We start from the raw sequence: 22648 nt of genomic DNA on the forward strand, positions 1-22648 counted from the left end.
TGGGCCAAGGAGTCTAGAAAAAAATACTACAAGGGGGATAGACTCAAGTTTTATCCCATTTGGGAAATTATTGATAGGAGGTGGAACAATCAACTCCAACAACCCATTCATGCACTAGGGAACTTCCTCAACCCACGGTTTAGTTTTGATGATTCTTTTGCATTTTGTAATGGAGAGGTCATAGAGGGCCTCACTGTATGCATTTAGAGGATGATAGATGAGGTTGGGAGAGAGACCTTCTTGTGTTCGAAGTCCAAAGCTATGTGGAAGCAAAGGGTAATTTATTTTCTTTAGAGACCACGGAGAGAGAAAGAGGCACTCAAACCCTAGGTAAAACCTTTACCATTGGGATTTTGAGGTCTAAAGTAGTTGATAAATTGATTAGTTATGTTTTTGTTTTTCTCTTTGCTTTCTAAGTTTTCAATATTTTATTTTGCAGATACTTGGTGGCAAAGTTGGGGTGGAAATACCCCAAATCTCAAAACATTTTCCTTGAGAATCTTATTCCAGTCTTGTAGTTCATCCAATTGTGAGCGCAATTGATGTAAAGAAGAGGAACAAATTAGTTCAACAATGCCTTGATGACCTTGTCTATGTGCAATATAATTATCGGTTGCACAAAGGATGACACAAGAAGTAGTAGTGGGTCCACTTGATTTGGATAATATAGATCCTTATAGTGATTAGACAGGACAGGAGAATCCTCCATTGTTTACAGAGGATGATGTTGTTGATTTGGAGAGGTAGGCTATGGAGGGGGACGGGGTGGATTTGGTTTCACATTGGATGATATTGTAATGGGCACCCCTGGATGTCCCAAAAAAACTAAACCAAATTGCTGAAAGGAATTATGTCAAACAGTTTGCATTCAACTTCTTAAAACCTCTTATAACTCTGGAAATCAAACGTTTATTCGTTTGTTGTGTTTCGTGCATGGAATTGGTATCATACAACATAAACAAGAAATAAACTACAATAATATGCAAAGTGGAAATGAACTGCTGCTAATAAAATGTTATTTTCAAAATTCATAAAACCAAATACATAGCAGATTTATCAACTCACTAATTACTTCAACAATATTGTCATAATACTCCAGCCCATGCTTACAAACTTGCTGCTACAATACTTTGTCCTCCAATCAGTCCACTACCTTCATAATACCATTCCTTCCAAGTGGCATAAGCGTCAGACAAGTAGTGAAGAAGATATGAGTAAAATATCAAATCTGCCTGTAGCCGGAAATGCAACTAAACTGCCTGATAATGAAGCCAATAAGAAAGAATTCCAAAGGCCAAACCCCAAGGGAATGACGTCTAGAATGTTACAAGAGAGGATAGACGTCCTCAAATGCCAAGAACAAAGCTGCAACTCACACACCAATTTCTTCTCATATTCAACCTATCTAATGAAGCCACAAATGCTTCCTTTTATTCTATTCCCAAAGGTTCGCTCAACTCATATGGGCAATGTGGGATAAAAGATGTGTAATATATAAAACATATATTAAAATACCCCTTATGTCTCCCTTGGGTACACATCACCATAAAATAAATATTAAAGTAACACTTTAATATTTTACAATTAAATTAGACGTTACTTTTATAAAACTTCAGGCATTAAAATGTAATAGCAATCAGACTCCGAATAATGCGAGTGATAGCTCATCGGAAAGCTCTCACCGAGGAGTATCGAATCCAATCACCAAAATTGACCTGCACTGTGTCCTGCCGACTTACTAAAAATAGTAAGTATGCCTGAAACTGAGTAAATCAACTTCATTTTGGCCCAAATTGGAAATGACTAGGCCAAAACACTCCAGGATCCCATTAAACCCTTCGTTAGCCCTCGGGACCATGTAGAACAAGGCTAACGCACACACACTTGGTCAACTTCTAAAAGAACGTGAAGGCCAAAAGATGGGATCATTACAGATATTGAAGAGGAGGATGAGTCAAATGAGGAGTCATTGCCAGTGCTAGGAGAAGTTATATTCATGGTGGAGGGCGAGTTACACACATCATCAGAAATACCGAGTGAGGAGGCACAATCATGCTCAATGTGGGCTACTAGGATTGGATACTTTTGTTCTACCTCTCCTTGATTTTCTAGTAGAGCTGGGAAGAGGAAGATGTAATTGTAATGTTTACAAAAACTATTTACTATTTTGCTTTCAGCCATCAACACTCCTCATGAGAATGCGATTTTGTATCCGCCTTGCATTTAAATATATCTAGACTCAGCTTGTTTCATTTCAGTTCTCATTAATTAATTCATTGGATGCATCTTCTCATTGAATCTTGCAAAAAAACATATTTAATTAAATTTAAGCTGTTTTTAAGTTCCTGAGTTTTTTGCCTTTTTTTTTCTGAAAACTGGCCAAGTTCTTCCCGAGTTTTTCAGGCCTTGGCAAATTTTCCAACTATGGATTTATTGATAGATTTGAGGAGTTTATTGTTGGATCTTACTAGTCGTACCATACCTAGACAGGCCGCACCATTCTTTCCTACAAGGCAATTGTTCCGAGGAGTGGCATGGGTTCTTAGGGCACGTTTAGATCACATTCCCACAACAAAATTAGATTGTACAGTCCTATCAATAATACACTATTCATCAATACTTTATCAGCCTCCAATCAGGCTTTTGGTTTTGGGTTGCCTAGCAACCCTAGGCATTGGAAGAAATCGGGGTTATTACTGCATTTTCAGAATCATAAGATATTGATTGTTGTTAAAGAATGATATCAGATCTGCTGTTATCATATGCTGATGTATATTGTCTGGCATGAGCATTTGAAACAGTGTATGTTGTCCCGATTTATATTTATTGCAATTAAAAATCTTGAGTTTGTTAAGTTATTTATTAGTTAGCATTCAGAAGTTTTTCCTTGTTATTCTCCTTCATTTATTTTAAATAGATGAAAAAACCACAGAAATTGAAAATTGCAAGACATACAAAAAAATCAGAAAACTACAGGAAAACACAGGAAATCAGGAAAAAATTAGAAATTACATTATCAGAGCAGGGTGTATTATTCAGATTTTCCCATATGCCTGCATATCTTCTTTGTTTTGTTTTAAGATCTATTTTCCAATTTAAGTATTTTCCAATAATGGTGGTGAAGCACATATGCTTGCTGTACCAGAAAATCTATAGTGCCTAAATTATCCATAGAAATTGAGTAGTATTTGGGAGGCGGGTTTCTGAAGAAATAGGATCACAGGGTTTTGTAAGTCTGCAGCTTAGCTTTTTGAGGTTAGTGAACTTTTAATTGCTGTATTTCAAGACTTGACAGACCATGGATATTGATGTTCATTTTTATTTTCAGTATTTCCATGCTTATGTTTCTTTCTATGAAAATAATATTTCTTCAACTTTTCTTCGAATTTATTACTCTGAATATTCAGACACATGGAAGGACATGCTATATTTATCCAAATTTATATGACAATGTTATTAGAGCCTTAAACAGCTGAAATAAAATATGTCTAACATCATTTATCTTAACATTCAGGTGTATGCTTCTGTTGATATGGACTCAAACGGTAATGTTATGAATCATAATCTTGGTTTGGAAGGCCCAACAAATCCAATGGTGACACCCTTACTTACTGACCTGTATCAATTCACTATGGCATATGCATATTGGAAAGCTGGGAAGCATCTGGAAATGGCAGTGTATGCACTAGCAATTCTATTCACATGAATAGTTGACAGAAATTAGACTTATTTCTCCTCTCCTTAGCAAAATTTTATGTTTGTTTGTCATTAAGCATACAAAAGGACAACTTTGTAGATTTCAGCATCAACATTGGTTTGCTTCATGTGTAATGTTCCCGTTATAAAATAAATTATTAATCAAACTATTGTTAATGGGCTGATTGATTTAATATATCTTGTACCCATTTTTGTTTTGTTTCTGTAGTTTGTGTTGCTGTCGGCTATATTTGTACACCCTCGGAAAGTTTTCCCTGATGGGTATTTAAGCATGACTCATAGGTAGTCATTAGGTATGCATTTTTGGATTATATCTTTGTACTGCGAATTCCATTTGGGATTCTCTGTTGTTCACCATTTCAGAAGTGAAAGATCTTCCCTACTTGGCTATTCCGGTGTCGGTGGGATTCTACTCTCACCCTATTCCGTTGTTGCATGTAATGCTTCACTTGGATCTGGCAAATCGAAGCACCCTCATATTACGAATTGGAGAAATAACTGTCTAAATTAATCAACTCTTTGTGTTTGGGTAATTTAATCTCTGGCAATGATTTTATGTTAACATCTATCTACGACAATATTAGCACATAGCACGTACATCTCCTTCCACCATTGCCCACGCAATCGCACGTCTAAACTGAGCACTACATAGCGTACTGCCCATCCCCTCCATACCGTACAATGACCACTCCAATTGCTGTACGACCTCCCATCTCGTCCGTATGGACACTGCGATCGTACGACCCTACAATTACCTCTTGTCACCATACAGAACTAGAAGTCTTGCATCTTATTGTATGACCATCATCGACTGACTTCCACACGTCATACAACACTACCGTATGGATTCACAATTACCTCGCACATCTATATAGTTTCATCCATTGGTACGTATGGCCATTTCCCTCACCGTATGGACCATTGCCTCTCCATTCATTTGTTTGGTATCATACCTTGTAGTTGAATTTTTTGGGTCAAATTCGAAGGAGGAACATTACAGTGGTATCAACCTGTAGACAGTGAATGAGAGTTTATAGCCGGAAGAGAAGAACCCATTTCGTTGATAGAGTGACTGCCAAACTGGAACCCACAGCTACCGAACTCGTGGCACTGTTGAGGGAGCTTGCGAGGAATCAAGCACAGATCAATGATACTCAATGACTCATGGAAGAAACTCTCAAGAAATTGGCAGACAATAAAATATTTGGTGAACAAATTGGACATAGCGCAGACTTGGTATCAGGTAAAGCGAACCCTCATCCAGCACGCTCTCGACCTTCCATGCCATCTTTTCCACCACACAGAGGGAAACAACCAACCTTTGAAGAAATGCAAGAACAGCTGAGGGAAGATTGGAAGAATGCGAATTTGGAGGAAGATATATCTTACAAAGATTACGCAGATCTGAGAATGAGATACTCGGGAGGCGAAAACAAAGGATATTTTAATGATGATCTTAGGAGGAAGTTGAGTAAAGTAAATTTATCTCCATTTGACGGATCATGAAGGTCGATACTTACTTCCAGCTTAATCCCATGCCAGAAGAAGCAGTTAAATTTGCGGCATTGCACTTGGAGGGAGTCACGCATGAATGGTGACATCATGACACCATCACATTGGGGCATGATCAAGTAAATACTTATGCAGAATTCACTGAGAGATTGATAGAGTGATTTGATGGTAAAGATCTGGAACTCAATTTCAAAGATTTGGCATAACTGGGACAAACTGGATCAGTCGACCAATACATTGCGGAATTTCAAAAACTCTTTGTTTTGGTCACGGACATTTTTGAAAGAAGACAAATAGTGTTCTTAAAGGACGGACTGATGGAACCACTAAAAGTTTGGGTAAAGGGGTTCAATCCTACTACCCTGTCGGAGGCCATTAAGAAGGCACAGAGTATGGCATCATCATCAGCATCATCCTCGTGAAGTTACTCACATTCCAAACCGTTGGTGTTTTTGAGAGACAAAGATATTAAACCTCCGCCCAAGAAGCCGTCATTGGACGAAGCCACTAGATAGGAGCTCCGAAGGAAGAAACTATGTTTCAATTATAAGGGACCTTGGGAACTTGGCCACAGATGCCGTAGAAAAGGAAGGATCCATTACATTGAGGTCGTGTCCGATGATGAGGACGAACAGGAAGAAAGGCCTGCCAAAGACAACCAACATCATGACGACACCAACATAGTTAGTTGGAACTGTACGGAAAGAATTGTAGCATTGGTATGGCGCGGAGGAACTATCGCCCTAGCTGGTAGCCTGAGGTGCACAGTATTTCGTGTACAAGGAACCCTTCAAGGACAAAGGGTTATGGTGATGCTCGATAGCAGAGCTACTCTAAACTTCATAAACTCATCGTTGGTGAAGCGAAGAGGTCTACCTATGGAGACGCACGTAGGATTTCAGGTCAAAGTTGCTGGAGGGACTCTTCTGCCCTGTACACACCTTGTTCCTCAGCTAAGTATCACAATGGCGAATCACATGGAGATTGAGGATTTCTTCATAGTGGACCTTGATGACATGGAGGTTATTTTGGGCATATAGTGGATGGAGACACTTGATGAATACACTTAGAGCTTCAAATGGATGGATTTCACTTTTGTTGCCGATGGAAAGAAGGTTGTTCTCCACGGAATGGCAAATGAGGGTTCGAAGGAAGTTTTTGCGTAGCAGATGGAGACAATTTTTTTGGCGTGATGACGTTGCTTGGTTTGCACATTGTTTTGTTTCGGCAGAATCTATAAAAGGGCAACAGACACCTCCTAGGATGATGATCTCCAGAATATTTTAAGTAAACATGATAAAGTTTTTATAGACATTCCTCCTGCCATACCACCTCATCGAGGGTTTGAACACACTATTGAATTGGAAGCAGGAGCCAAGCCGGTCATGACCACACCTTATTGCCATCCCAAGAACTGCTAGAGAGAGGATGGATCCGTCCCAGTTCCAGCACCCACGTCATCAGTGATTTTGGTAAAAAAGGAGGACGGGACGATGTGCATGTGTGGACTATCGTGCGTTGAAAAAAAAAAATAAAGATTAGATATCCCATTCCAAGGATAGATGAGTTGTTGGATGAATTACATGACGCAATCTATTTTTCGAAAATAGATCTTTGTTTTGGATACCATCAGATCCGCATGAGGGAGGAAGACGTGGAAAAGGAGACCTTTCATTGTTACTACTGGCATTATGAGTTCCTGGTCATGCCGTTCGGATTGACAAATGCACCTGCTACGTTCCAATCATGCATGAATTGCATCTTCAACAAAGAATAGCGTAAGTACTTATTGGTATTTTTTGATGATCTTATTTATAATAGGACATGGGAGGAGCACCTGAAGCATCTGGATGAAGTCCTAGGGATCATGAAGGAGCAGTTTTTGTTCGCCAAGTAATCCAAGTGTGAATTCGGTATGACAGAAATATTGTACCTGGGGTATGTTGTCAATAAATATGGAGTTCAAGTTCATCGGGAGAAGATTCAAGCTAACCTTGATTGGCCTCCCCCAAAATCACTTATGGATTTGTGAGGGTTTTTTCAAATTGTGCGTTATTACCGGAGGTTCGTTAAAGGATTCTCTTAGCTCAGTGCACCGTTAACGAATTTGACAAGGGGTCTTTCCAGTGGAATGAAAAGGTACAACTCACTCTTGATAAGTTTAAAGAGGCAATGAGCACTTGTCCCATACTTGCATTACCTGATTTCACTCGATCGTTCATTCTGGAGTGCGACACATCTGGAGAAGGCATTGGCGTGGTATTGATGCAAGATAGACACCCCATAGCTTATGAGAGTAGGAAGCTTACACAAACGAAACGCTTATATTCCATCTACGACAAAGACATGTTGGCCATCGCACATGCACTAACCAAGTTTTGGTAGTATCTGGGGGGTGCCAAGTTTGTCGTTCGTACGGATCACAATAGTTTGAGATATTTTTTGCAGCAATGGGACTTGAATGAGAGGCAACAAAAATGGGTAAGCAAAGTTCAGGGTTTTGATTTTGACATTGAATATGTGAAGGAAAGAACAATGTGGTTGTAGATGCCTTGTCCAGGAAACCCACCATTTGCTCACTAAACCAGATTTCAGCTTATCTCGAGCATGGATAAGCTTATCTCTGAATAGGTCATATGATTTCAATTTGGTGATCAGCTTAGAAGGAGAAGGTAGCCTACTTAGTGAGACATACAACCTCTACCTGTGACCTCATAGGGAACTCACCCCATCTGTAGCCCTAAAAGGCAATCTCTTGTACCATGCTTACCATTGTAATTGGGAAACAATTTCTAATTTGGAATAAGTGGTACCAACCTAGGAGTCTTAATGACTAAACTACCCATTTGGTGTTTGACTAAACTAGCCCTTTCGTATCTCTTATTTATCTATTTATTATCATTACTTTTATGTTGAATAAAATAAAATTTTAATTTATTGAAATATTGAAATAATTTTTTTAATACTTATAGTTTAATTATATTGTGATAAGCAACTATAAATAAATAAATAAATATATTTTATTTATTTTAGCTATTATTAAATATACTATATTTATTTATTTAAGCTATTATTAAATATACATATGCTCATTCGTAATGATTCTACTATCATCTTTATTATCTGGTGCCTATGATTTGATTAAATTAAGTCCTTATATGTGTCTCATAGAACTAAAAAAAAGAGAGTAACTAATGTTTACTAAATAAATGTCTAGGGTCCCTAAGGTTAAATGGTAGTTCCAAACGATTCTAGCTAGACTTGCTCATATTCCTAAGGAAATTATTAAATAAGTCCAATTCAACTGAATTGCGAAAATCTAAGTTATTAGAAGTGTTAGCCAAATACCTTGATACAATGGATGGTACTTATCTACCTCTAACTCACTGACAAAAATGTAGAATCCACTTCATATTGCACCTTGGTACATACAACCAACAACGAACCTCACAAGTCCACCAACATTAGTCCGGGTTGGCTACCTTGGAGAGGTCCTCTACAAATCTTTATAATATCCAGTCAATCCTATAAAGCTTCTTAGTCAGCCACATTTTTAGGAAAAGACGAATGTACAATTGCTTGTATCTTGGTTCCATCCACTTCGATTCCTTGGGCTTATATAATATTTCCAAGATAATGTACTTTGGGTTGGGAGAAAGAACACTTGGATAGTTTCCCATATGATTTATGGTCTCTTAACCTTTGCAAAACAATTCTCAAATGCTCCTCGTGCTTTGAAAGACTTTTGGAGTAGATTATAATGTCATCCAAAAACGCTGTGGAGAAGGAAAAGTTTATTGACCTCAAGACTGTTTAAAATCTCGAGGGACTCACTTCACTAGCGCTTTGGTGAGCTAAGGGATCAAGACACTAAGTATGATAAAGGAGTTATGGAAAGCTAAGATATTAAATACCATTGTAGATGACTAAATTAAGATTATGAAATCAACTAAGATGATAAATGTTTGAATAACTAAAAGAGATAACATATATAAAAATATTTTGATTACAAAAATCGAAAGAGCACACTATAGAGAACAAACATCGAACTTTGCAAGCTTACTTCCTTAGACAGTAGCATGGGTCGAGGACAACATTGTGGATGTAGGACAAATGTGCAATGCCTGTTCGTCCCATATATACATGGTATAGCCCTGTGGCTCAAAAAGCAAGGAAACTAAGAAAATGATAGAAATAATCGAATGTAAACTAATTAAATGACGAAATGTGAAGAAAAATATAGTTATGCTACAAACATATGAAGAGGGGAAAAGAGGTTACACCGAATTTGATGGTTAAAGAAGTTGATGACCCACACTTACTTTTTAAAGACCCTGTACCCAAAGAAACAATGAAAATGTTAGGGTGGTTGTTTGAAATCTATCTCAGTTAGATCCCTTCTTTGGTGTTACTACCTCTACAACAGCTATATAGACACAATAGAAAATCGTGATACATAACTATATTGATAAAGTAGATATAAAAAATACTGTATCTATAAATATTTGAAGATTAAGATATGCTATCAAAGACACAAAAATGAGTTAGTATAGAGAACTTCCTTTCGTTGCCATGAAGCTAAGTTTGAGGAGATGAAGGCAGTGATGAATAATGGATGCTAAACATGAGATGAGATAGTTTTGCAAACCAAAATGAGTGCCACAAAGTGTAGAAATCTATATCAAAATGTAAAGAAGTGTGAAGAGTGTAATGCCCCCCTTTAACCTCGCAATTTAACAAAATATATTTATTAAATGCTTTGCCTCTTTTACATTTAATAAATATAAAATAATATATATATGTTTTTTGTCATCAATTTGGAGACCCACGATTAGATGAATAAACATATATATAAAATTAAAGATGAGTGAATGATAAATTTGCAACGTGGCCTTGGAAGGCAAGAAGGCTGAAAAATTACCAGGCCAAACCATATAGAGGATGGAATCGTCTCAGTTAGGGAGTTACAAAAACTTGGAATTACTTTGCACAAACCTTGTAGGGAATACTGACAGAAGTATACAATAAATGTGCTTTTTTTAGAGTCAAGAGATGCTCTCAGAACACCCAAGCAATTGTTTATGACATGTGTAGTAACATTCTTCAGTTTTTGAACCGGCAGTAGTAGAGTTGATAGACATTGGTCTTGGAAACGAGAATCCATCGAGATCAAGCGAGAGGACAGTGATTGGAGGAGCCAGTTTAAAAAGTCATTTGCATGCTGTAGAATTGGTTCAACCTTTGAGCAATAGAGTTTGGCCAATGCCATGCCATCTTGGTATTTTGCTTGTCGGGTTCAAGGAGTTTGTTTTGAGGAAACAAAACTAGTACAATAAACAAGAAAAACGTTATCTCTGTTAAGATTGTGTAAGTGTTGAATAGAGCAATTACTAGGAGTTTGAAAGAGAGATGGTAATAGGAAAAGACATAATCGAAGTGTGATAGCAGAGGAGTTAACACGGGAAAAATGGAAATGCATGGCTATTGTTTACTATATGGGGTAAATAGTTTAATGCATACAGACAATAGGCAAGAACATGTAACACAGCAGTACTCCTTTTATTATTCGCATATATGCCGAAGAGATTACATAGTGCTTCCAATGATGATTACAACAATGATCCAAAGTCCATTCCCGACGGTGTACATACACCATTCCGAAGGGGTGACTCAACTGTCACGCATCTTTTGGGATGCTAATCTACCCGTCGAGTATTTTATAACTTTATTGACAACATCATCCCCCCCCTCCAAAAAGAAAAGTCGTCTCCGGACGACAATTACAAAATATCCACCCGTGCTGCTTTCTTTGCTTCCAACTCCTGGGTACACTGAGCCAAGTGTCGCTGTACTGCCTTCAACTGGATGATCAACTCCTCCTGAGCTGTCTATGCATCCACCAAGATAGCTTCATGTCCAACACCTACTCCAAGTGCCTCAAAGCGTATCGCCCCTCTCGAAAGGCTTGCTCTGTTGTTCTCTCCACCTCTGGTACACAGACACTCCATGCCTACAGCAGCTCTAGGTCTCATCAACTGGTCATACTTCCCACGACTGATAACTGAAGTGACTGGGGGTCTAGGGGGCAATGCTCCCAGCGGGGTTGAGGGGTAGTGCCCCTGCCACCAAGACCAAATTAACACTCTCAAAACTCCATGGAACACACCATTTTTGTGATTTTCTTCCAATCCCATACTCTTTCTGGCAACTGCTTAGCTTTAACTACCTTTTTATGTCTTTCCCTTCCCTTGGGCATCATGCGTTATTCATTCTGAACATTTTTTATTTGTCTTTTTTTTTTTTGCTCCTCTTCTGACTGTTTTCTTATGGTTTTTTGCCAGGTGAATACATACTCTTCAGTTTGCTCCCCCCTTAGTTGTATAGCAAGGCATTTGTATGTAGCCGTATGGTGCTAAAGATTGCTTGCTATATGGTATACCCTCTGTGCCTTCTTTTATTCCCTTCTTCCTAATACCCTACTGCCTGTACGCTTGCTGGTGTCTGAGTCGTACGGCCCTGTCTTATTCTTCACATGTTTGCACAGTGTCAATGGTTCCCCCTTGCCCATACAGTGCTTGGTGTCGTGTGATTGTATGGTGAATGAAGCATGGTATGGTACGGTAAAACATTTCATTACTCTTTCTTTTGCACTGTACAATGTTTTTTGACGTGGTTTGCTAAATGCCTGTAAGATTTTGCCAAAATGCCCGTACGGTTGAGTGCTGAGAAGTCCGTATGGAGTTTGTACGGTTTGAATGTTGAGAGGTCCATATGGTGTTTGTATGGTTTGAATGCTGAGAGGTGCTCCACAAGCCGTACGGTGTTCACAGAATGGTTTTGTTAACTTGCCGTATGACGTTTGCATGCAATGGAGGGACTGTACGGTGTCTTTGAATGTGCTGTACGATGTCCATATGGTGTCTTTATAACTTCTCTTTTTTTTTTAAATTTTTTTTTTTTTTTTGAAACTATTGCTCCTCATTGTTTGTCGACGGGGGAACAGGTCCAACATGGTATATTTTTAACTTGGAACCGTTCACCATTTTTGGAATTTCCTGCCCGTCCAATGTCCATAGTTTTATAATTTATTGCTCTACTATCGTCCACTTCTTGTATTTGGTACGGTCCGACTCATTTGACTTTGAACTTTCCGGGTTTGATTTCGTTCCGCCCATTATACTTTAATACAAACTGGTCCGGTTGAAATTTATTCAATTTTAAACGCTTCTCATGCCATACCTTCCGCCTATTTTGTGTAACTTCTATGGCCCATTGTGCCTGCAATTGTCCCTCATCAAGTTTATTTAAGTTACACGATCTCTCCCTCAGGTTTTCCATATCGCCCAATTTGTTCTTGAAACTCGGTACCATGAATTCCGTCGGCTGCCACTCCTTGCCGTCAATAGCTGTATTCTTGATTTTAGAACCTTCACTCTGTACTGCTGAAGCTTTTATTAAACCCTTCCTCTTTGTTTCCTGTGTAGACCGTATGACATGTTTTCCTTGCTGCCAGCACCTTTCTATTATATCCGTGGTTCGATGTAACATTTTCTTTTTACGTGGTTTGTTTATTGTGTACCGTACAGTGGAATCTTTCCTTTTTCTGGGTTCGTACTGTATGTTCTTCCCTTTAGCTTTTGTCGTAACTGCCTTTCCTTCTTCCACTTCTCTTTATTCCTTTGGACATTTATTTTCCTCTTCTTTCTCACCTTCGTCAACCCTTAACATATTATAGCTTTGAAAGAGCTCGTAATCCTCCATCTACCAATGGAAAAGGCTGTTCACTGAATCCAAATCATCATCCGTCGATCCACTTTCCAACCGTGGGACTCCTTCCTCATTGGGTTCCAATCGCTGCTTTCCATTGATAGTGTATTGTTCTTCTAGTCATGCTTAACCTTTGCTTATACAAGCCATCCCCGGCTCAAAATGGCGTCATATCCTCTCCTCTTCAGCGGGATGATGACGAAATTGAATAGGAACGGCTGTGTGCCAATAGTCATTGGTTGTGCCATCAAGACCCCAAGAGGTTTAATGCCGTGTTGGTCTGCCGTTAGTAATTGGAATGTAGGTGGCCACAACGTCGGCTGTCCCAACTTCTTCCAAGTATCTTCTGGTAGGACGTTTACCCCTGAACCTCCTTCCACAATTGTGTCTGAAAGGACCGTTACTAATATACCCATCTCTACGACCGTCGGATGCCATTCGGATGTGAGGGCTAACAGAATTGGGTCTGCTGCACTTGCTCCGTTTTCCTTTTCCCTTGCATGTTCTCCTGGTAGTTTAGCAGTCGGGGCTATGTTCGTGAGTGCTATCCGTAGTTGAGGTATTGTGAGGATTAGATCATTTAACTTGACAGGTATTTCAGTTTGTAATATCTACCTTATGATGTTTTGTTCTGCGCAGTACCTCGTTGAGGTACCGGTAGTGTTCTTCAATTGTGATTTCTTTGCCTGCGTTGCTTTCTCAATTTCCGTCCACGCTTCTTCCAATCTCTTCTTTTCTTCCATCGGGTCGGGGTACAGTTTTGCTTGTTTACGGGTGATTGCCAAGACTTCTTCGTCCGCTCCGTTGCTGATCAAATTCACTCTTGATTTCGGGCACTTGGCATCTTCATGATCTCCATGACCACACCATCTGCATAACAACTTTGGTGTGTTTGCTGATGTACAGTTCCGTGCTAAGTGGCCCCACAAATTGCATGTTTGGCATTGAACTTTTGGGCGACCATTTGCATCGTACTGAATTCGGCTACGACTCTCATTATTATTGTTGGTATTGTTGTTTTTCCCTCTTCTATTATTTCTGTACCCACCTAAAGTGGCACCATCATTGCTTGTGTTTCCGCTCCCTCCTGACGTGGAAGCCTCCTATGTCAGGAGCACTTGTTGATGTCCTCTTGTTTTCATATTGAAGGGGCATTCTTTTGTGGAATGTCCCATAATTTGACAGATATTACAAAATTGGTTATTCGGACAAGACCCCTTCGTGTGACCTTCTCTCTTGCATTCTATGCACCATAGTTCGTTTCCCTTCGTCTCTTTTTGCATATTCTTAAATTCCTTCATCATTCTGATTATATTTTTCTGAAGAGCTCGAACTTTCTTACTGTCCTTTTCGTCACCACTGCTATCTTCTTCTGAAGACGAGTCATTTGAGTCGGATGAGCTACTTTTCTTCTTTTTCGTTTTCTGTTCACTCTCTAAGTCCATCGCCTGATTGTATGCTTCGGTGTATGATATGGCGACACAATCTTCATTTTCTTCCATAACTCTGGGCGTAGTCCTTCAATGAATCATCTCTTTTTCAGCCCATTTGCCGGATTACTTTCCATTTTATTTATTAATTCTTTTAGTTTTCTGGCATATACACGGATTGTTTTATTTTTCCCTTGCTTTGTGGTGTAGATTTCTGCCACGATCTCATTGTCGTCTCGTACCAATTGAAACTCGGTGATAAACTCCTTTTTAACTCTTGCCCATGTAGTCAGTTTCTGAGGGTCAGCGTCTAAAAACCAATCAATTACCACACCTCATAGGGTTGCTAGAAATTGTCGGACCCATTCATCTGTGTCGGTTACGCCATTCGCCATCCAAATTGTTTCGCATGTCTTACAGTGTTTGATTAGATCGGCTTTTCCATCACCATCAAACTTTGGCAATTTTTCCTTTGGTCCAGCCATTACTATTCAAGTTGGAGGTAGTTGTGTGCCTGCGCTGTTCTGTACACCCGCACTGTTCTGCACACCTGCGCTGTTTTGCTCACTCACGCTGTTCTGCACACTTGCGCTGTTTTAGACAGTTGTGTTATTTCCAACAACCGCATTACTTGGTGAAAAAGGGTCTTCATTAAGAAAAGTCGTTCGTTTTGGAAGTGTATTGCAGATGAAGAGTTCACTCCACGCTCGTGCTCCCTCGGCACTCCAAGCTGTGCGAGTTAATTCCCTTCCGTTTTGATTCTCTTCCCTTGGTGTATACAGGTTAAGAAATTTCTTCCTTGTTTCTTCCATCAAATCCAACCGTTGTCGAGTCTCTTCCAATAATTCCTCGGTGCTTCAGTGTCTGTCGACAATCTGCTGAAACCTCTATCTGCGTTCGGCCTATTGTGCCAAAATTAAATTCCCTTGTGTGGTGCGTATTTCGTCTTTTTCCTTTAGCTTATTCTTATTTTTGTTAAGCTGATTCGGCATTAGTCTTCATTCCTCTGCCTTCGTTCTGGGTCCATGGGGCAACGGCGCCAAATGTTTACCGTATGGGGTAAATAGTTTAATGCATACAGACAATAGACAAGAACATGTAACACAACAGTATTCCTTTTCTAATTTGCATATATGTTGAAGAGATTACATAGTGCTTCCAATAATGATTACAACAATGATCCAAAGTCCATTTCGGATGGTGTACATATACCATTCCAAAGGGGTGACTCAACCAAATTGCGTCCTTTCGGATGCTAATCTACCCGTAGGCTATTTTATAACTTTATCAACAACATGCTAATCTACCTGTCGACTATTTTATAACTCTACCGACAACATGCTAATCTACCTGTCAGCTATTTTATAACTTTACTGACAACATCTATTGCCTTTCACAATCAGGAACAAGAATGAATCGGTTTTGCAAACAAGTAACACCAAAATTAATCTAGAATGGTTCTCAATTATTGGGTGTGGGTTGAGCAGTCATTGGGCTGGGCATCCTAAATTAACAAAAATTGCAAGAACATCACAAAGGGAGAAGGGCATAGCAGAGTAGTCATTGCTGGGAAAGAGACATCGGGTGTTTGAAGCTCGGGCTATCAACTATCACGTTAGTCACCAAGCAAACAAGGTTTGATGGTCTACTTCCTTCACAGATAGGCATCAGGTCTTTTGAAGAAACATATGACAACTGTTTGAGAGGGTTTGTTCGTTTGATTTGTATTAAGTAGCTCAACTGTGGAAATAAAAGGTAAGCACGGTACCTAGTTTAGTGTAAATATTTAAACAAGTAGAGAAATGAAACAAAATAGTAAACAAAGAAGATAGAACACAATACACAAGTATTTATTGTAATTCGACAAATTTGCCTATGTCCAAACTCTAGCAGGGAATCTCCTCTATTAAACAATTGCTTAAGATTACATTACATGGGATGCACGCAACCATTATAAAGAACCCTACAAATACGAAGAGTCAAGAGGGAGAGGGAACTGTCATGTGACCGTTGGGCTTCATATCCCAACAATCTCCCCCGTGAAGTCCAACCGACACAACCATGCGGTGTGACATACCCTGCTTCCCAATTCGAATCCCAGAGAACAATGAGACCTTGAGACGATCTCAAGACTGCCAAACCTTGTTCCAACACACTTTGAATGAATCTTCTCCAAATCAGATCAGAGTTAAAAACATGATTTCTCCTAATTTATATAGGTGCATAATCACCCATAAATCTTTGATAAGAATCGCCACTTTCTGCAATTCTAGAATATACACATCCATCCAAGGAATCCTTGAACATACATAAAAATATGTGACTTCTACTAAGTATCTATACATTTTCTAAAAGCCATTCTATATTTTTGACTGACTTTTCATTGAAGTCATTTTCGATGACAATATGGTCTTGTTGAGACTTCTCATCTAAAAATCTGATGATCACTTCACCTTTACAGGTACATGCTTCTGACATATACAAAGACTCTACGCACAAAATCTTCCTTATTTGTTCCCAATTATTAACATATAGATAAGCAACTTCAGCTGGAACATTTTGATTTCTTTGCCCGAGAGCCCATGCATTGCAATTTTGGCTACAAACTTCCTGTTTCACAAAATTCTAGTTGACTGCCAAAATTCTACCATTCCCTACAGAATCCTTATCACTTGTTATTTTCTCCAGTGCTTTCCAAAATTTTTGCTGGTTGAGAGTTGAACTATGCTCGCTATCCAGAATTCGCACTTCATTTGCACCATGCAAATCAATTCCATCACTTTGTGAGTGGATGTGGTCAAACTGACCTCTAATGGCAGTTTGAGATTGTAGACTTGGAGATGCCACTGTGTTTTTGTGTTGAGAGAAAGACTCTCTACTGCGACAAACATCCTTGATATTTAGTATGGACACCCGTGGCTTATTGTAAGCCACATAATCTCTAATGATTTGCATACTACTTGTCTTCCCGTTCAACGAATTCTCTTCGTCTTTGTCTATTCCTTCACCTTTTTCCACAGTGAACTCCTTGTCAATTTTTTAATCTTCTTTCACAACAGACCTTTGGTCCACCCTCTCATCTTCTTTAATAGTGAACTTCTTGTTCACCCCTTTATCTTCTTTCACAACAGATTTTTCATCTGCTCTTTCATCTTCCTCCATGGGGAACTCCCCATGCTCTTCAAAATACTCTTGCTGCAACATCCTATGAACTCTGTATGAAAAATTATTTGTGTCATTGAGGTTGGAATCAGAAATAAGAGAAGCCATTTGATAATATGCCAACACCAGGCATTTAACAGATTCGCCAATCTTACCTTCCCTTGTCCACTTCCGCAATTCTTGCAGGACGAATTTCTTATGTTGCATATCACCATCACCTATGTGCTCTCAAATTCAACAAATTTTAAATCTTCTTGTTAAGCTTCAGGCTTATTTTCCCAACCATCCCACCTGTGCACATGGCAGATTCTTCTTCTCTTAGCAAACACAACCTCATTCTCTACCGAGCCCAAATTTCCAAGAAATTTGTTGGTGATAAAATCAACATCACCATCGTCCATCTCCGCTCTAGCCTCACCCTGGCTCTGATACTAATTGTAAATATTTAAACAAGTAGGGAAATGAAACAAAATAGTAAACAAAGAAGATGGAACACAATACACAAGTATTTATCGTGGTTTGACAAATTTGCCTATGTTCGCACTCTAGCAGGGAATCTCTTATATTAAACAATATCTTGAGAATACATTACATGGGCTGCACACAACCATTATGAAGAACTCTACGAATACGAAGAGTCAAGACGGAGAGGGAACAATCATGTGACCATCCGGCATCATATCCCAACATTTAGCACTTCATCATGAATACTCAAGATATCCGCTCTGTCATTGTCATCCTTAGGGTGAGTTCTTGGCATTGTCCTGTGGTGCCCCCCAAGCTTTGTTTGGTCTTCTTTCTCCTTTGTTTCTATCTTAGTGCTCTCCCTCCTTTGTTTGTGGTTTGTCTCACTTGCTCTCTCTCTCTTGCCCATTCATTTGCTTGCTCTTTCTCTTGCATACATTTCTTGGTGGGCATCCACTAGTTTGTGTTTTCTTGCTGTTTTAGGTTGTATTTTCATGCTTTGTTTTTGGGCTTATTTCCTCGATTTAGGTTCTCTCCTAGGTTTTTGCTCATGCCTTTACATTTTCTCGCTCTTCAGTTTGTGTTTTCTCGGGGTTGTTTTGTTTTGCTATTAGATAGGTTCTGAGTTTATTTATCTTTAGACACACACACACACACACACACACACACACACACACACACACATATAATGTACGTAGATATATATACATGTATATTTATATTTATATTTATATATATAATGTACACAGATATATATACACATGTATATACATATATATATATATATCATGTATATACATTTATAGATATAGTTGATTGTGTATATACATACATACATATGCATATATATAGATATATAGGCACTCCACATATATTTCAATATGTAGTTTCTACATATTCAATATATGCATAGTGTATATATATATACATAGTGCACATGTTTGTATATATGTGTGTGTGTATGTATTGTATACACACACACATATATACATATACATATCTGTATATATATATATATCTATATATATATATATATATATATATATATATATATATGTATACACACACATATATACATAAACATATATATACCTATATATATGTGTTTGTGTGTATATATTAATGCATACATAGACTTTTATATATATATATCCATTTATTTATTTATTCTCAATTTTTGTGTTGATTGTATTCTTTTGGTTTATTGTTTTTGTTTGTTGGTGTAGTTTCTTGTATTAGACTTTCTTTTACAAATTTGTGGATGTAGTACACATTTAATTTTATGTACTTCTAGCTCTTATATATAACTATTATTTATTTTAGGCGTATATATATATATATATATATATAATTTTCTATCTTTTATTTTTATTTTTAATTTTTCTTTTATTATTATTATTAATATTATTATTTTCATTATTTGATTTTCTGGTTCATTATTTTGTCTTTTGGTGTTTCTGCTTATGTGTTTTCGAATTTAATTTAATTTTTATTGTTACATCTTAGTTCTTTCTTTATCATTCACTTTGGTGGTTTTCTATTTACTCTTCTTTCTTTATTTTTATTAGTCTTGCTCTTCTATTTATTTGTTTTTTCATATTTTTTCTCACTTAATTCTTTCTCAATTTGTGTGTTCTTCCTCTTTCCTTCTTATATCCTTGGAGACTGGCCTTGTCTGCAACTCATGATTTCATGTATCTCTTTTCACTGGCATCTTGATGATGGATCACAGAGTGTGATCCGAAACCTATATGACTAAAAAATTCATACACAATCTAAACTAGAAGCTATTTTCAAAAATGTCAATTCCATATTGCTGTTAATTGTATTTTTTTTAGACATGGTTTAGAATCTAGATTGTACTGGGAAAGAAATTATATCAGTTTGAAGTACTTGCTTCATCATTTAGTAAAGCTTAGAGATAATGTGATGCTCCATAATTTTTGCTTAAAAAATTGGCACTGATATCGTGAATCTCAAATTAATCTCTTAAATTTTATGGGATAATCTGAGGTACAGTTCTATAAAGGACATAAAGGAGTCCGTTATAGTGGTATTAGAGCTTTGTTAAGCTCTTGGGAAAATTGAAGGTTATGCATCCATTACAACATTATATTAGCATAAATAGATTAAACTCCAATTTTGACCACTAGTCAGAAATTGGGCAATCAACTTTCCAGATAGAAATAATGGATAGGGATGCCGTAAACACCAGGGGAATTGAGAATACTTTGGGAGAATTGGCAAGGACCCAATGGGAGATGATGAACTCAATGACACAATCTCAACAACAAATGACTCATATGCTCACACAACTGGTACAAGAGCGTGCAAATAATTGGAACCATGACAACAACATGAACCAAGGAAACAATGGAAATAGGGGGCAAAGTTCAACCTCAAATGTGCGGGGACAACAAGGAAACTCTGGTTCTACACTCTAGGCCATTAATGCCTACCTTCAATCAAACTAAATATCAACATACCAATAGGAAATGAGCAAACAGATCAAGAATTTCATTGACAAGTGTGGGCTGATTGGCAAGCATTAGGAGCAGATTCCCAGGTTAAAATGTCTTTTCCAGATTACATTGCCTTTAGGGAAAGGAATATACCACAAAGGGGAAATGGTGAAAGGTATCAGATTCGGGATTTGCAGCGAAGAGTGGGCCAAAGAGACCATACCTTATATTGATGGGTCAGGGAAAATTATAGCGAGATGATGGGTTCAAAAGTTGGATACATTTTTTCAGCTCAAATCAATGATGGAGGATGAAGCAATAAAATATGCAACTTTGCATTTGGAAGGGAGTGCGTACGACTGGTGTTATCATGGATTGATTGCTCTAGGCCATGATCAGATTGTATCCTATGCTGAATTTATTGAGAGACTTATTGATCATTTTGACAAGAAAGACCCTAAGCTTGATTTCAAAGAGTTGGCACAATTAAAGTAATAGGGAATTGTAGATAATTTTATTTCAGACTTTCAAAAAATTTTGTTCACTGCATGGGGTAAATAGATTAATGTGCACAGACAATAGACAAGAATAGTAGTACTTTTATTATTTGCATATGCCAAAGACATTACATTATGCTTCTGATGATAAGATGATTTACAATGATCCCAGATGGAGTATAAATACTTCTCGCCGAACCTTCCCGAAGGGGTCCATCGGCTACATAACAATACTAATCTACTCGTCGGCTACAAAATCTTTATTGACGACATGAACTCGTCGGCTACACAGTTTCTACTGACAACATCATCCCCCCCAAAAGAAAAGTCGTCTCTTGGAGACTTCAAAACTAACAAAAATGGGAGACCCCAAAATACAACATAGAAAGAATATACACTAGAGAGGAGATTGTGATCCCGAAGAATGCTGCTGCCGGCGCAATTCATAGACTTGCTCCGTCCGAATACCCAAATCCTTTTGAATCCGTGTGTTAACCTCTACGGCTTCCTCCAGAAGAAGCACTGCATCCATAGCCTAGGCCTTCGCTAACTGCAATTCTTGCTCAGCCGCTTCCTTATCCTGTAAAAGTACTGCACGTTCAACTGCCCACACTGCTTGCTGGCTGGCCAAATTTGCATTTATCTTTTCTCTAGCCTCCCTCTCTGCTACTAGAGACCTCTCCGCTGCGACCTTGTCTGCTGCTCTATTTGCCTTTGCACGCCTGCGAGCATAATAGACTTCTTTGTACAATCCTACTATCTCGTGTGCTAGCTTCTCCATGGAAGTGTTGCACGACCCCAACTCAGGCTCGGTGGCCCCATCTGCCAACATCTCCGATGTCTCGACTGTTGGCCAACCCCTGTCCTCAAAACATGAACAGAACTGTTCTGGACAAATCCCCCTGATATAAGCTCAGACCAAATGCCACTCTCTCCGCCGAGTCATAGCCTGCAATGCCACATTGTGTCCCTTCTGCAGCACAACCTGCATAGCCCTAAGGTAGTCTTTGCATCTATCCTCATCTGATCCATAATCCTCCTTCGACACATCATCCATCGTCCATTCCCCATCGCTATCTATCTTAGCCACTACTGTGAAAACCATGTCCACATTTGGTGCCACCTCCTCCTTCTTGGGCACATCCTCGGACTGTGGAACTACCACTTCTTGTGGCTCTGATACGACTGCTAGTCCTAGAGGGACTCCTCCATGACTCGGGGACTGAATGAACGGTTTGACCTCTGCAGGAATGAGTCGGAACTGCTGCCGCAGAAATGTGCTCACTTTATCGATTACCTCCATTCTCTCGGGCTGCTTTGACTGTGCTGGTTGTGCTGATTGTGCCTCCGTCAACAAGGTGAAATAGTGACCACCGCATCCGAACCAATCACATCCAAGCGAACTTGGGGTTCAAGCTCTAGTGCTGGCAACTCTATCAACTCTGGCTCTGTTGGTGCAATAGGGTCTGGTGTAGAATCCTGGGAAGGTACGCCCTCGGGTGAAACATCTGCTGTGGCCGTTGGAAAAGCAATCTTTGTAGTGGCCGCCGATGCGACATCTGTCAGTTGTGGAACACTCCCTGCCACTGCCGGTGGGACATCTGCTACTATCCGTGGGACCACATCTGCCACTGTC

The 22648-nt window shown here is 38.8% G+C and overlaps 1 protein-coding gene across 2 annotated transcripts in view; it reads left to right on the plus strand.

Moving 5' to 3' along the window:
* The window catches only part of LOC149537737 (nicotinate phosphoribosyltransferase 1-like), a 312565-nt gene that overhangs the window by 14480 nt on the left and 275437 nt on the right, over nt 1-22648 (plus strand). For both annotated transcript variants that reach the window (XM_089799111.1, XM_089799112.1), the window contains exon 2: nt 3515-3678. In XM_089799111.1, coding sequence (XP_089655237.1) covers nt 3533-3678 — 146 coding nt within the window. In that variant the 5' untranslated portion in view covers nt 3515-3532. The remainder of the gene's footprint in view (nt 1-3514; nt 3679-22648) is intronic.

The sequence above is a fragment of the Cupressus sempervirens genome, chromosome 9 (assembly GCF_028749045.1).
Source record: "Cupressus sempervirens isolate cs-2001-9-10 chromosome 9, ASM2874904v1, whole genome shotgun sequence".
Taxonomy (NCBI): Eukaryota; Viridiplantae; Streptophyta; class Pinopsida; order Cupressales; family Cupressaceae; genus Cupressus; species Cupressus sempervirens.